The sequence below is a fragment of the Heterodontus francisci genome, chromosome 47 (assembly GCF_036365525.1).
Source record: "Heterodontus francisci isolate sHetFra1 chromosome 47, sHetFra1.hap1, whole genome shotgun sequence".
NCBI lineage: Eukaryota > Metazoa > Chordata > Chondrichthyes > Heterodontiformes > Heterodontidae > Heterodontus > Heterodontus francisci.
In genome coordinates, this window is record NC_090417.1 from 7,868,606 (window position 1) to 7,885,699 (window position 17,094).

At 42.4% G+C, this 17,094-nt stretch overlaps 1 protein-coding gene across 2 annotated transcripts in view; it reads right to left on the reverse strand.

Annotated features, from left to right (window-relative positions):
* The window catches only part of nsd3 (nuclear receptor binding SET domain protein 3), an 84,619-nt gene that overhangs the window by 46,102 nt on the left and 21,423 nt on the right, over positions 1 to 17,094 (reverse strand). For both annotated transcript variants that reach the window (XM_068023097.1, XM_068023096.1), the window contains exon 3: positions 1,994 to 2,150. In XM_068023097.1, the coding sequence (XP_067879198.1) occupies positions 1,994 to 2,150 (157 nt within the window). The remainder of the gene's footprint in view (positions 1 to 1,993; positions 2,151 to 17,094) is intronic.

Genomic DNA, 17,094 nt, shown 5'->3' on the forward strand with positions numbered 1-17,094 from the left:
TTGTGACAAGATGCACTGCAGCAACTCAGCAACGTTCCTTCGACTGCACCTTTCAAAGCTGCAAACTCTACTGCCCAGGACAATGGCAGCAGGCGAATGGGAACACCATCATCTCCAAGTCACGCACTATTCTGTCTTGGAAATATATCATCCCTTCTTCATGACCGGGTCAAAAACTTGGAACTCCCTGCATAACAGCACTGTGAGAGCACCTTGACTACACCGACTGCAGCAGTTCAAGGCGGCAGCTCACTATTCTCTTCAAGGGCAATTAGGGATGGGCACTAAATGCCGGCCTTCCCAGCAACACCCACATCCTGTGAATGAATATATTTTTTTAAAATCCCTTTTGTTTACATGCTGTGATTGGAAGAGTGCCCAGAAAAAAATGTGTTTCATGTTAATAATTCAATTGAAGTACTCAAGTAAATTGAAACTTGGCCAAATCTCATTTGAATAAGCATTCAGAATTATGCTGTGAGTATTCATAAAGAAGCCACCTGGCTAGTTGTAAATGACAAAAGATCTAAATCAAAATATAAATGCAATCATCAATATAAAAGGAGTATTTCTACACAACCAGCGTCAGACTGCAACAGCGATGCCTTTCTTAAAACAAAGCAAACATCCATGGGCAACATCTGCACGTGCTCAGATAAATGCCTAGCTTAGGAATAAAAAGAAAAATATCTTTGATTTTATAGCCTAACATCTTGGAATTTAACGCCGCAGAAGGCAGCCATTCGGCCTATTGTGCACATGCTAGCTCTTTGAAAGAGCTAACCAATTAGTCCCATCCCCTGTTCTTTCCCCATAGCCCTGCAGTTTTTTCCATTTCTATGTATACAATTCCCTTTCGAAAATTACTATTGAATCTGCCTCCATCTCTAATATTGGTGCTGAATTTGAGATTTGTATCTAAAAAGCTGTTATGAGTCAAGAGCCTGACAGGATAATAACTTAAAATTGGCAGGCAGATTCCAACAGATACCCTCTGCTATCATCTTCATAAGTTAATGTTGTAAAAACCTCCAGCTCATGGCAATTCTGGGAATGAGTTATAATTTGTGACTTGCAGAGGGGAATAAATCTACCCAATATTTGGCAATTTCTTAGGGCCAAGGAAATCTGTGGAAAATTGAGTATTTACTGCCCCATTTAGCAATCAGTGCATGGACCATCATGACTGACAAAACACAGTCACATTCTTCGCTCAATCAATGACTGAACAAATTAGAAGAAAGCACTTTGAATCCTTTGTTAATGCCGACATTTTAAGTAAGATGATATCTAAAAGGTAAACCTCTGGACATTAGTCCAACAGTAGGACAAGGCTAAACCCTGCAACAGACAAGGTCAGGATAGTTTAATTCAGTGAGAGATGATAGGCGTTTCTCCACACTGAGTCAGTGTGTGGAATGGACTTCCAAGGAGTGATCGTGGATGCAACAACAGTGGAATCATTTAAGAAGCAGTTAGATGTGGTCAGGCGTCGGGATTGGGAAGAGAAAGGCAACTGCAGACTTTTCCTAATGTGAGCCAAATAGCCATCCTCTGCCAAATCTCTCATGAATACTTGAATTTCATGGAATGCGAGAGAACTTCTGTTCGCTTGCTTTGCCATCCACTAAAAATAAAAAGATCGTTGCACCGTCAAGGCAAAACTGGTACCAGAAATATGTGACAGTAGTTACAACATTGACTCTAAAACAAAGCTTTATACTTCACAACAACCAACACACTTCAAGTACAACACAAGAGCAGTGTGCACTGGATAACATGTAAAGAGAAGAGAACATTTCATCCCAGTAACAGCAACAGCTTTTAGTTCTGAATGTGACATTCCAACAAGAGCATCGACCTGACTGGTCACATGGACAAGTCCCTGACTCAAGCAAAAATATCGAACAGCTGAGTGGGCAGTTTCAAGGAGGAGCCTTGCTTCTCAAGGGAAATGTCATGATTGCCAATCATTCACATGGGACAGTCTTACCTCTTGTGTTGATTTTGGTATGAATCTGGAGCAACGGATCGCAGGACACCATGCAGGGCCACCAGGGATAAGTACCAACCTTTGCCCAGACCAAGTCTCCAATCTGGTAACAAGTCGAAACCACAGTCTGGTTTCCAGAAACTGGTAACCGATGAACCTGGAAGACATATGGTGGGCAACATGCTTATATTATCATGTCAAATGACTGTGGCACAAGTCAATACTTCAAGTAGTTAACCAAAAGAATTTTCAACAATTTGGGCAGAAAGCGAAAAGACTTGAATAAACAAAGTAGTAGGCCTTACGTGGACTCTGTTCATGGTCGATTTGCAAAACTCAAACATAAAATGTATGAACAATGTTCCAAATACAGCCATTTAGCATCCATTATAAATTTGAAGTGCCAGGTTTCAGAAGTGCTCTCAAGCTGATCCAATTGGCTCCATCAGAGCCACATACATTAACAGAACAGCCCAGCAGGGAAGGAAACTTAATTCAATGCAAGAAATTGGAATCTCATGTTATTTTTAAAATATCCCCCTAGATGTGATCACTGCAAAGAGAGCCACAGCACGAGAGCGCAAAAAGGGAGAACACAAGTGCAGGCAGCATAAAGGGGACACAACAGAAGACAAGTATAAACCAAAAGAGTAGGAGGGAAAAGGAGGATGACAAAAAGGAACAAAAAGTAACAGAGCAAGAAGAAAACTTGCCAAAATAACTATCTGACTTCCATTGATGGAATGAATCCCCAAGTATGGAGCTCGACCCATAATGGTTCTGGAAGGCTCTTTATTGTAGTTTACTACTGTTTACGACCATACTCAGCTGCTTTGTGTTCAGCTCATGGTTCCACATACAGTTCACTGCCATTTACAGATTTTGGGACACCCATTCTCACTGAAGCCAGTTAACATCTTCGGCTGTTCCGGTTGAAATCAGAGCACCAGTGTGTGAGAGGTTACTTTCATTGCAAAGATTACAAGGGTTCTGAATGCTGCACAGATCACAGAGGATCTTTCTACCATTATTGGATCTTTCACATTGAATCACAAGAATTTCTAGATACAGAGGACAATAGTCATTTTTTTTCACTGCATAGCAACAAATTTCTCTCTGCCAATATTGATAACCAGCTCATTATTATAACCTACACATCAATAGGATCCTGAAGGATGCTGGAAGCACAGTCCTTGTCACATTTACTCAGCAGCTCCAAAAACAGGGTTTTAATTTGATGAAGCACAACTATCTGACAATCACTCAGTTGTCACTGGACTGCTGGAAGGTAACGAGAAACATGTTGCCCATCACCAAACAGAAGAGGTGATTCCACAATTCGCTCATTTAACTCAGCTCTCCTGGCAATGTAGATATCTTTTTTCATTCTTTCATGGGATGTGAGCAAGGCCAGCATTTGTTCCCCATCCTGAACTGCCCTCGACAACTGAGAGGTTTTGCTCAGCCATTTCAGAGGGCAGTTAAGAGTCACGTGTAGGCCACACCAGTTAAGAATGGCAGATCTCCTTCCCGACAGGACATTAGTGAAGCAGGTGGTTTTTACAACAAGCAATGATAGTTTCGTGGCACCATCACTGAGATGAGCTTTCAATTCTTTCATTTATAGAATTGCCCCCACTCAACTGACGCAGCAGAGTATGGGAATTTGATTTGATCAAATAAGACCTTCCACAAGAAGGGCTGATACCACCCATAACTGTACCGTTTCCACTCCTCCTACATTTTACACACAATTTCTTCATCAGGTAAGGCCTCCACCCTCCTGCAGTCTCACTCTCAGCTGCATCTACTGCTGGCACAGTGGAACTGCCCCTCAGCACTGGTTAACAGTATGGCAAGAGGGGACAAAGTTTCAGCAGCCTCACTGGTACATGTTCTCACGCACAACTTCGCAGGTCACGGTTCTAAATACTCAATACTACTGAATGGGGATCTATCTTGCTAATTTTGGCTTTGAGAAATTTCTAAACATCAGTGAGCATCAATATCCTGGCCCAACTTTCTCAGCTGCAAAAAGCCACCCAAGAACTGTGTGGGAGGAAGGCTCCAACAGAGAAAACGGAAGCAAATACACCCCCCCCCCGCCCCCCCCAACTGCCCGCCCCAAACCTGGCTCCTTAGAGAATTCCAAGTTAAGTGTGGCCGGATTAAAGATGGCAATCTATTGCAGAGGTTTCACTGCTGCCAGGCTTTTGGTTTAAAGTTGGTCATAAGATGGCCTTAATTGTGAAGCATTTTATTACCTAGAGCTATATGCCGAATGCACGAGTCACTTGTTTCCTGAAATCATTATTCGTAAAATGATTACTAGGCTGAATGAAGATGGCTATTCTTTCTGGAATCCACATTACGGTGAAATGAGCATTCTTTCTGTTCATAATAAGTTAAGACACCAAAAAAACTAAAGATAGAGGTTTATTGACAGCAGAAAACCTACTCAGTCTTGGTAAATTTAGCTGCGGGTTTTGCTTCTCCCACACCTGAGTATCCAATAGCTTACTTCTACATAGATTTAGATTTTTTAGATTTAGAGATACAGCACTGAAACAGGCCCTTCGGCCCACCGAGTCTGTGACGACCATTAACTACCCATTTATACGAATCCTACACTAATTCCATATTCCTACCACATCCTCACCTGTCCCTATATTCCCCTACCACCTACCTACACTAGTGACAATTTATAACGGCAAATTCACCTATCGACCTGCAAGTCTTTTGGCTTGCAACGATTCAGTGTCTCCCATTGGGGAAGGTCCTGAGGCTTTACAACAGGTTGGTGGCATGGGGTGGGTATTGAAAACAGACCTACAAGGTCTTTACAAGTTCATCATTTCCTGCTCTTCCTTGGTAGGATTGCACTTGTTCACATCTATGTTATGACTTTCATTTCATTGCTATTTGTGGGGATCTTGTATGTACGTTAGAAGTCATTTAATTGGCTGTGAAACAATTTGAGACAGTCAGATTATGAACTGTCTTATATAGATTAAAATGCTTTCCTTCTTTATCGAGATCATACCTTTGATGATTCGTGTTCAGTTACTGTTGGGGGGGGTGATGGAGGGAGTGCAGAACTCTACCTCTGAATGTTGCTCATACTCAAGGCTATGCTTGTATTTCTAAAGCTAACTGGAATAGGTAAAAGAGACAAGCATGGGATGGGCTTGTCCCAGGTGAAGCTTTTTCCTCTGGGAGGTATTCCTTGAGTTAACATTTCTTTCTTGACTATCACCTGGTCCCTTGGTGTTATTTTGTTGGATCTGCGGGGACTCAATTTACCAGTAAAAGGTACTGAGACAAACGGTACTTTGCCTTTTTTCCACCAGTGAGTGCTATGGGGGGGGGGGGGGGGGGGTGGGGGAAGAAAAGCATATTTTGTGGAAAAGCATGAAAACCTCTTTGTATGCTTCTCATTGTTCTCCCAAGAAGTAGAAAGTCGCCATAATGTTTGAAGGCCTCCTGTGTTTGGGAAACATACGGTTGCACATGCGCATTTCCATCTTTTGGCTAGTTGCCCTCTTTGTTATTACGTATTAACGCTCCTAAAACCATCCAAATGTTGTTCCCAACTCTGTACCTAACGTCACTCCACAGTCGTGTCCTATAAGGAAATATGGACATGGACACACACGCCTTGCTAGATGCCTGGCATTTTTTTGTCTTTTCTGCAGATTGCTCCCTGGTTACATGGTCCTGCGATCAGAGTATTAGAAGGGAAACTGGTCTGTTCTTGAAATCTAACAGATTGAAAGAACAGCAATATTTCATGAAATAATGAACTCTTACTTGTGCTGACTCAGGGAATCACTTGAAGGCTGAGATACAATCATAAGCTCGAAAGAATGCTTCTCAATTATCTTCTTGACATTATTCTAATCAACAATTCTGAACATGGATTTCTTACTCAAAGCATGTGTGTTCTTCAGACTCAAATTCACTTGCACATGTCTACAGACAGACAAGAGTGTGCACAGTAATTGTTAATACTGGAAGTATATTAAAAAAAATTGCTTGCTCAGCAACATCCACTTCCTCTTTCAACTTCACTCTTCACAGAATACTTCAACATGCGATTCTATGTAGTATCAATTTGGCAAGAAAACTCAAATTGTGTCAAGAATTTTACATACAATCAATTCAGATCTGAGGGAGAATGTGATCGCTGTGTGGTACCCTGACAAAGAATTTGAAAAGCAGCCAGGTGATGAATCAAAACGGTGTATTTCAAGTGATTAGCTGCAAAAATCAAGAAGAGCAATCCCAGGCCAACACAAGCTGTGAATTTTAACACTCTCATTGATTTCCTTTTATTCTGCACATCAACAAGCTGTGTCACATCATCAACTCCCAGAATATCTACAATGACACAGCTTATTTGAGAAAAATGACACAGCAGTTCATTTTACCAAAGACTTGAGTTACAAAAATACAATTAAAATGAATTCAAAGGTGATATTCAAAGTATATGCACCTCCCTATTTCTATAGAAGCTAACTTTAGCAGAAACTCATAACAGTTATGCATCGAGGTGCTACACGGAAATGCTAATGGCAGTATTGCACCAGCGTCAGGCAATAGAGATATTTTGTCTGCATTATTTCTAGAACATTGAAGGAAAGTGAGTTTGTGGAGGGGAAACACGACATAAATGACCTCTGTTGAAAAGTCAAGTAGCCCAATGTGTAAAGGCCAAGCCGATTTGTGCTGTGGTATGGTGTGGCGAGGCGACGATTTCACACACACACTACGATTGTGAGAATCTTGCAAGAGGAGCAATGGAAAAAAACGTTGTACAGAGATCAAACTGCAAGACTATGGGAATAGAGTGGGGGGACGGGACTAACTGGATTGCTCTACATCGAGCCAGCATCAAATCAAAGGGCCGACGGCTTCATACTGTGCTGTAATGGCTCTGTGACTGTAAATAATTTGATTAGAGTGCACATGTACAGGACATTGCAGCCATTACCCAATTAGCACAACAAATATTCAACTCTTCAAAGTATCTCATAAATGAAAATTACCCGGTCCTTTGTGAAATGAGACTTAGTACTAAATTTCTTGCATTTGTGCATCCTTTCGGAAATAAATAAAAAATTACTTCAGTGTTTAGAATGCCAGGCTTAAAGGCAGCATTACTGTCCTGTTCTTGAGCATCAGAGTTGACAGGGCAGTGATGGAACCAATGCCTCCATTTGTGATCTCCTTGTGTACATACATAATTGATCTTTCTTAAACTATAGAACAATACCAGACATCTCGATTTAAAAAAAAATTCATTCATGGGATGTAGGCATCGCTGACCAGGCCAGCATTTATTGCCCATCCCTAATTGCCCTCGAGAAGGTGGTGGTGAGCTGCCTTCTTGAACCGCTGCAGTCCATGTGGGGGAGGTATACCCACAGTGCTGTTAGGAAGGGAGTTGCATGATTTTGACCCAGCGACAGTGAAGGAATGGCGATATAGTTCCAAGTCAAGATGGTATGTGACTTGGAGGGGAACTTGCAGGTGGTGGTGTTCCCATGCATCTGCTGCCCTTGCCCTTCTAGTTGGTAGAGGTCGCGGGTTTGGAAGGTGCTGTCTAAGGAGCCTTGGTGCGTTGCTGCAGTGCATCTTGTAGATGGTACACACTGCTGCCACTATGCATTGGTGGTGGAGGGAGTGAATGTTTGTAGATAGGGTGTCAACCAAGCGGGTTGCTTGGTCCTGGATGGTGTCGAGCTTCTTGAGTGTTGTTGGAGCTGCACCCATCCAGACAAGTGGAGAGTATTCCATCACACTCCTGACTTGTGCCTTGTAGATGGTTGACAGGCCTTGGGGAGTCAGGAGGCGAGTTATTCTCACCTCACGTCGAGTTCAGCTCTTTTGTCCATGTTTGAACCAAGGCTATACTGAGGTCAGGAGCTGAGTGGCCACGTCAGAACTCAAACTGAGCGTCACTGAGCAGGTTATTGCTAAACAAGTGCCACTTGAAGGCACTGTCGATGACACCTTCCATCACTTTACTGATGATTGAGAGTAGGCTAATGGGGCAGTAATTGGCCGGGTTGGACTTGTCCTGCTTTGTGTACAGGACATACCTGGGCAATTTTCAACATTGCTGGGTACATGCCAATGTTGTAGCTGTACGAAAACAGCTTGGCTAGGGGCGCGGCAAGTTCTGGAGCACAGCTCTTCAGTACTATTGCCGGAATATTGTCAGGACCAGTGCCTTCAGTGGTTTCTTGATATCACGCGGAGTGAATCGAATTGGCTGAAGTCTGGCATCTGTGATGCTGGGGACTTCAGGAGGAGGCAGAGATGGATCATCAACTCGGCACTTCTGGCTGAAGATAGTTGCAAATGCTTCAGCCTTATCTTTCGCACTGATGTGCTGTGCTCCCCCAACGTTGAGGATGGGGATATTTGTGGAGCCACCTCCTCCAGTTAGTTGTTTAATTGTCCACCACCATTCACAGTTAGATGTGGCAGGACTGCAGAGCTGAGATCTGATCCATTGGTTATGGGATCGCTTAGTTCTGTCTATCGCATGCTGTCCCATAAATGTATATATGTCCAATTTGCAAGAAAAAAAAACTTCAGACTTGTGGGGTACAGCAAACAGATACAAAGCCTGCCCTCGCTGGACCAGCACTATAGCTCTCTTGACTTTTTACGATGGATCACAATCTGACCTGCAGAGCCACACTTGGCTGAGGACTAAAACTCATCTGTTCGTCGTGTGTGAATTCAAGTGCCACTCCAGAGACTTGAGCACGAAATCTGGTCTGACAAATCAGGTACAGTACCAAATGAGTATTGTGCTGTCAAAGGTGACGTCTTTCAATTGCAACATTGAACCAAGCCTCCATGTGCCCTCCCCAGTGGGCGGACAAGATTCCAAGGCACTATTCTTAAGAGCAGGAGATTTCTCCCCAGTGTCTTGGCCAATCTATAGCTCTCAGCCATCTTCACTAAAACAGATTACCAGCTCATTATCACATTGCTGTTGGTGGAATCTGGCAGAGGGCAAACTGGCTACCACATTTCCTACACTACAACAGTGAATACACTTCAAAAGCACTTGATTGGCTGTTAAGTGTTTTGGGACATCCAGAGGTTGTGAAAGATGCGATAAAACTGCAAGCTTGCTTGCTTGGTAGGGCATAAAACTGAGCCATCAGCCTGGTTCAAATGTCAGTCCTTCTGGCCTCCCATTCAAAAGGCGTGGGATAAAACTCCATTCCTTGGACGCATAATCAAAGTTAACACTTCAATGCTGTGAAGGACTGTGGCATTATTTTTTCAAACCAGATGCTAAAGTAATTTCTTATGAGAGTGGGTATCGAAAAAAAACATCTTTCCTTCAACTACCACCAAAAACAGACCAACAGGTTTTTCCTGTTTTTTTTTTGTTCATTGGCCCTTACTGTTGAGGAATTGGTTCCCATGTTTGCCTACATCATGAAAGTGGTTTCAGTTCAAAAATAATCCATTGGTTGTGAAGCATAGGATATCGAAGAAATGGACAAAGCTTAATGTAAAGAAAAGTTCTCGTTTTCTTATTGGTTCCTCAACAATTAGTGCTTCTGAGAATAGCACTGTATAAAATATTCAGATAGAACAAAAGTCTTAAGAATTATGACAGCCATTTGAAAATAAAGGTTTGAAATTTTGCTTTAATTTACAGTGTGCGTCTGGAGCTGAGCAGAGACGACACCACAACTGTGAGAATAAAACTTGGCTAACAGAGTGACCAACTCTTATAAACTGCATTGTATACCAGGCTGTGTTTCAATCATAAGTGATGAAAGTTATCAAGATGATCAGTGACCGTGAATGGCAGGTTGACGACAGTAGTAATACCAGATGTCAGCATATGCAGAGTTATCGACACTTGGAACAAGTTGATGTGGTGAATACAAATTTGTTGCAACTGTTGAAAAAGGAGCTGCATCAGTTCCTTGCTGTGGTGAGTATCGTGTGGAAAAGGTCAGGCGGGATGTTGGGATATGTACTTTGGAGCACTGTAATTTTCAGAACCCCTTTGAAAGACATAAAAGCATTGGAGGGAATTTCCCATTTTGCCCCAAATTGGCCTTGATTTTTGAAAATCTGTTTTTTTGCTACTGTAGGAGAACAAGATGAGGCGGTGGTGGGAAACAGTGCATAATGCTCAGTTGCAATATCACCGTTAGAGATAGTTGATCTTTTTCCATATGCATGTAGTACTGGCCAACCTGCTCACTAGAAATGGCTCAACAAAAGTTCAGTCCTGAAAAGATTATAGCACACAGCTGATTCAAAAATCAGAGTCAGCACAATTCTGGACTCATGACAGCAATAACTCAAAGTAATATCACAGCAGCCGAAAAACTTCAAGAAAACACAATACAGAAACAAAATGCAGCATTACATTACACACTCCCAGTGTGAGTTGATTTATGCAGAGGAATACAGTGGTTTATTGGTTTGTGAACCTAACAGCTATTCGTGAACTCCAGCTTGCTTTTATTAGAGCTTCCAACAGTCTTGCATGAAAACTCATAACACATTTGTCACACAAGCAAACTAAGTCATTCTGGTCAACAGCTGCCAGAAACAAATTGAACATGAAACAGTGATTTTGACTGCAGTGACCTAGCATATGGTTAAAAAGCATCACCAACAGTACAATCATCAATAAGATGGCATGCGGTCCAACAGGGCACAAAGTGTATTTCTAAAATTACAGTGAAAAAAAACTTAGCACCTCTAAAAATAGAAAATGCTGGAAATCCACAGCAGATCAATCTGGATCTGCAAGAGAAAGATCAAGGTTTTAAATGTGACCCCACAGCAGAACTGCGAACGATAGAGAGATAATAATTGACAGTAGTTCTGATGATGATGGTGATGGGTCATACTGGAAACATGAGCTGTTCTATAGGTAGCAATCAAACTACTGCTCATTTCTAGCATCTGGGACTTTTCCATCATGAATTTATAATATTTGTGTTTTTCTGCTTATCTCTGCACCGTTACATTTTGTCACAAGGTGGTTAAGATTTCTTCACTGGACAAAACCAAACCAACATAACGACAAGTCAAGTTGCCTACTGCTGGTGCTCAACCTATTTATATTAATCACATGATGAGTCAAGTTTTTTTAAAAATTCATTCATGGGATATGGACATCGCTGGCTAGGCCAGCATTTAATGCCCATCCCTTATTGCCCTTGAGAAGGTGGTGAGCTGCCTTCTTGAACCGCTGCAGTCCATGTGGGACAGGTGCACCCACAGTGCTGTTAGGAAGGGAGTTCCAGGATTTTGACTCAGCGACAGTGAAGGAACGGCGATAACGTTCCAAGTCAGGATGGTGTGTGACTTGGACGGGAACTTGCAGCTGGTGATGTTCCCATGCGTTTGCTGCCCTTGTCCTTTCTGTTGGTAGAGGTCGCGGGTTTGGAAGGTGCTGTCTAAGGAGCCTTGGTGCGTTGCTGCAGTGCATCTTGTAGATGGTACACACTGCTGCCACGGTGCGTCGGTGGTGGAGGGAGTGAATGTTTGTAGATGGGGTGCCAATCAAGCGGGCTGCTTTGTCCTGGATGGTGTCGAGCTTATTGAGTGTTGTTGGAGCTGCACCCATCCAGGCAAGTGGAGAGTATTCCATCACACTCCTGACTTGTGCCTTGTAGATGGTGGACAGGCTTTGGGGAGACAGGAGGTGAGTTACTCGCCTCAGGATTGCTAGCCTCTGACCTGCTCTTGTAGTCACGGTATTTATATGGCTACTCCAGTTCTGTTTCTGGTCAATGGCAGCCCCTAGGATGTTGATAGTGGGGGATTCAGCGATGGTAATGCCGTTGAATGTCATGGGGAGATGGTGAGATTGTCTCTTGTTGGAGATGGTCATTGCCTGGCACTTTTGTGGCGCGAATGTTACTTGCCACTTATCAGCCCAAGCCTGGATATTGTCCAGGTCTTGCTGCATTTCTACATGGACTGCTTCAGTATCTGAGGAGTCGCGAATGGTGCTGAACATTGTGCAATCATCAGCGAACATCCCCACTTCTGACCTTATGATAGAAAAAAGGTCATTGATGAAGCAGCTGAAGATGGTTGGGCCTAGTCCTAGACTTGCGCTCCTTTCTGCCGCCTTCTCCTGAAAATAGCGACTTGTTCTGGAGTGCGCTTCCATGGGTGCAGTCTTCTCTCAGACATTGCACCCAAGTGAGCATTCATCACTCTAAGTCTGGGCAGTGGTTTTAAGCAGAATATTCCAACTGAAAGGGAAGTTATCTCAGACAAGCAGAGTCCAATGCTATCCTCAATGAATATCCATGTAGTAAGTTGGACTTTGTAGCAGAGATCATTGGATAACCATCTGGAATGGAAACCTGTCTAATTTCAACCTGTGAACCCCAACGCAGTGAGGCTATTTTTAGCATGCCCATTAATACAAGGTTCGGATGTTCTCCTTGGAGCAAAGGAGATCGAGGGGAGAATCAATAGAGTGCAAGATTATGATAGGTTTAGATAGGGTAGACAAAGGAAAGTTGTTCCCATTAGCTGACTGTACGAGGACGAGAGGACACAGATTTCAGGTTTTGGGCAATGGATGCAGGGGGAATGTGGGAAAGAACTTGTGTTTCTTTTTCTACACAGCAAGTGTTAATAACCTGGAACTCACTGCCCACAAGGGTGGAGGAAGTGGAGATGACGAATGATTTCAAAAAGGAAATTGGATGAGCAGTCGAGGGAAATAAACTTCCAGAACTGCAGAGATAGAGTGGGGGAATGGGACTGACCAGATTGCTCGACAGAGCCGGCATGGACGAGATGGGCAAAATGGCCTCATTCTGTGCCGTACATGACTCTGATTCTATATTCACATTTGTCAACTCTGCCTGATCTCAGCTCTAAACTTTAAGGCTATTATATTTTCCTCCTCGCATCTAAAAAGGAGGGGTTTGAAGTGCACATATTTTAACTTTGAAAGCAGCAGGACACGCAGCCTCAGGTGTTTCCACACCTCCTCCACAAGTTAACAAAATCAGCTGAACAAATGTATGCAAGATTCCTTATTTTATATCTTTCCACAAGTAATAGTCACTTCAGCACATGGATTTACATTCAGCATGTATGACTGTGAATAGGAAAATCAATTTCGCATCTTCTATCCTACTCACAGTATACACAATACAAGCTCAGATAGGTGATCTGAACAACAGGGCTAACAACACAAGAGACTGCAGTCTAAACTCAATGCTTTCTTGTTTTCAAATCCCTCCATAGTCTCACCCTTTCCCATCTCTGTGATCTCCTCCAGCCTTATAACTTCCCTCTGCCCTTCCCCCAGGAGGTCTCTGAGCTCCAACAATTATGGCCTCCTGAGCATTCCCAACTTCAAACATTCCACACTGGCAGCCATACCTTCAGCTGCCAAAGCCCGAAGCTCAAGTTCCCTCTCCACCTCTCCTGCCTCCTTTAAGACACTCCTTAAAACCTACCTCTTCGACCAAATTTTTGGTCATCTGCCCTAATATCTCATGTGACTTGCTGTCAAATTTTGTTTGCTAACACTCCTGGGATGTTTTATTAGCTGTTTCACGCTGCTGCAATGCATGTGTGGTGTTGGCCACTAACAGGATGCTGCCACCAAGTCAAAAAGGCGCTCTGCCAATCACACAAATGAGTAATGTGGCATATGAATTTCAATGCCAGTGTGATGCTAAAGTAAAAGGCCATACGTCTCAAAGACTGGCAGATCGTATCAAACAGCATGTCCCTTCCGCTGTTTGCAATGGGCAAGGTACAGGCCGTACCCAGCCATGCTTGCAAAACTCAAAACAGTGTCCAACATTAGATGTGATTCTGCGATTGGACAACATTTGCTAAATAATCCTCAGTGTGCCAAGAACTACACTGACAACCAATTGAAGATTGTCAGTCAAGCTCGCAGTGTGGCGCATGTGCACATACTGGAAACTACATATACCTATACACAGGGCCTGTTCTTTGCAGACACAAAGAACATACACACATTGCACCCATTTCATCTGAACAAAATAACTGAGTCATTCACTGGTTCCTTCTTCATGGCTATGCCTTGATGGAGTCAAGCTGCCTGGTTTAAATTTCAAACAAAGCTGGGCAGTTAACTGTCAGTCACCGTAAACTGGTGCATTCTCCATAGCAACACCTCTACCAGAGTCCACTTGCCAACCAACCAGCTTTAGCTTCTCAAAGTACAAATCTGTTGCTTTACATTACATTGGTATTCTTGTGACTTGTCCTGCTGAGTGCAAGATGATAATCTTCGACAAAATGTCTCTGTTTTCAGCAGTACTCAAGTTCTGTACTACCAGATGACTGGACATGAACATACAAATTAGGAGCAGGAGTAGGCCACTTGGTCCCTCGAACCTGCTGTGCCATTCAATAAGTTCATGGCTGAACGGATTTCTCCACATTACCACCTAGCCCCGATAACCTTTCGCCCCCTTGCTCAAGAATCTATCTACCTCTGCCTTGAACATATTCAAAGACTCTGCTTCTGCAGCCTTTTGAAGAAGAGAATTCCAAAGACTCACGACCCAGTGATAGAAAAAATTTCTCCTCATCTCGGTCTTTAATGGATGACCCCTTATTTTTAAGCAGTGACCCTGGTTCGAGATTCTCCCACAAGAGGAAACATCCTTTCCACATCCAACCTGTCAAGACCCTTCAGGATCTGACATGTTTCAATCAAGTCCCCTCCTACTCTTTGAAATTCCAGCTGATACAAGCCTAGCCTGTCCAAACTTCCCTCATAAGACAGCCTGCTCATTACTTAGTCTAGTAAACCTTCTCTACACTGCCTTCAACGCATTTACATCTTTCCTTAAATAAGTAGACCTGTACTGTACACAGTACTCCAGATGTGGTCTCACCAATGCCCTGTCGAGCTGAAGCATAACTTCCTTACTTTTGTACCCTTGTGATAAACGATAACATTCTATTAGCTTTCCTAATTACGTGCTGTACCTGCATACTAACCTTTTCCGATTCGTACACTAGGACACCCAGATCCCTCTGCATCTCAGAGCTCCGCAATCTCCCACCATTTAGATAATACGCTTCTTGATATTTTTCCTGCCAAAGTGGACAATTTCCCACTTTCCCACATGATACTCCCTCTGCCAGATTTTTGCCCACTCACTTAACCTATCGATATCCCTTTGTAGCCTCCTTATGTCCTCTTCACAGCTTACTTTCCTACCTATCTTTGTGTCATCAGCAAATTTAGCAAACATACCTTTGGTCCCTTCATCTAAGTCAATTATATAAATGGTAAAAAGTTGAGGCCCCAGCACAGATCCCTGTGGCACACCACTTGTTACATCTTGCCATCCAGAAATGACCCATTCATGCCTACTCTCTGTTTCCGGTTAGCTGGACAATCTTCTATCCATGCCAATATGTTACCCCTACACCATGAGCTTTTATTTTTTACAATAACCTCTGATGTGGCACCTTATCTAATGCCTTCTAGAAATCCAAGTCCAATACATCCATCGGTTCCCCTTCATCCACAGCACATATAACTCCCTCAAAACTCCCTTGGTTAAACATGATTTCCCTTTCACAGAACCATGTTGACTCTGCCTCAGTATCTCCAATTTTTCGAAGCACCCTGCGATACTGTCTTTAATAAAAGCTTTGAACATTTTCCCAAAGACAGATGTTAAGCTAACTGGACTGTTTCCCTCCCTTTTTGAATAAACGAGTTACATTTGCTATTTTCCTGTCCAGCGGAACCTTCCCTGAAACTAGGGAATTTTGGAAAATTAAAAGTAACGCATCAACTATCTCACTGGCCACTTCTTTCAAGACTCTAGGATGAAGTCAGCCCGCAGCTCCAACAATTTGTTCAGTACCAATTTTGAGTTCCTCCCTCCCTTCCACTTCCTGACTTACAGATTATGCTGGGATGTTACTTGTAATACTCTATAGTGAAGACCGATGCAAAATACTTGTTCAATTCATCAGCCATCTCATTATTATTCATGATTAATTCCCCAGACTCGCTTTCTATAGGACCAACGCGCACTTTGTTAACTCTTTTTTTAAACCTCCATAGAAACTGTTCCTATCTGTCTTGATATTTCTCGCCAGCTTTCTCTCGTACTCTAATTTTACCTTCCTAATCAATCTTTTAGTCAATCTTGGCTATTTTTTATATTCTGACCTGCCACCCACCTTTGCGCAATTATATGCTTATTCCTTAAGTTTGTTCCTCTCTTTAACTGTTTTAGTTAAACATGGATGGCGGGTTCCCCGCCTTGGAATTTTGCTTTCTCATCGGAACATGTATTCTGAAATATCCCCTTAACTGTGTGCCACTGCATCTCTATTGACCTATCCCTTAACCTAATTTGCCAGTTTACTTTAGCTAGCTCTGTTTTCATGCCCTCATAATTGTCCTTATTTAAGTTTAAAATACTGGTCTTGGACCCACTCTTCTCTCCCTCACACTAAACGTAAAATTCAATCATATTATGAATATTGCTACCTTAGGGTGCCTGAACTATGAAGTCATTAATTAATCCTATCTCTTACGTATATATATGTTTTATTAAGTTAAAGGCACGATAGCAATGAAAACTGCAGTCGTAAAAACATCTTCCCCGTGACCTGACAACATGCCCGACCAAGAATGGGTGAGAAATAGTTCCCCAGCATGCCACATTAAAACAACCCTTATTCAAACTAATGTCTACAATTTATAGAGCTATGCAAAAGACTTTTATAAAACAAAGCAGAAATCTCTCTGCCGGACATGTCAATGCTTCTGAAGTGCTAGTCTAGTTACTTTAATATATATATATATATATATATATATATATATATATATATAAATAAAAGTATCCTTTAAGAGATCACGAATTAGAAAGGATATTTAATCATCGTTATTTAACTTGCGGCTGCAAAAGACCAATTGACAGATGGACTTTGGCTTGATTCCTTACCTTTTTTTAATATAAAGGAGTTCTGCTGTTCCATGCTCTTTTACATAAACTTTCCTGTAATTTAGCAGAATTTCCCAGTCAAAAGAGTGGGTAAGCAATTTTCTC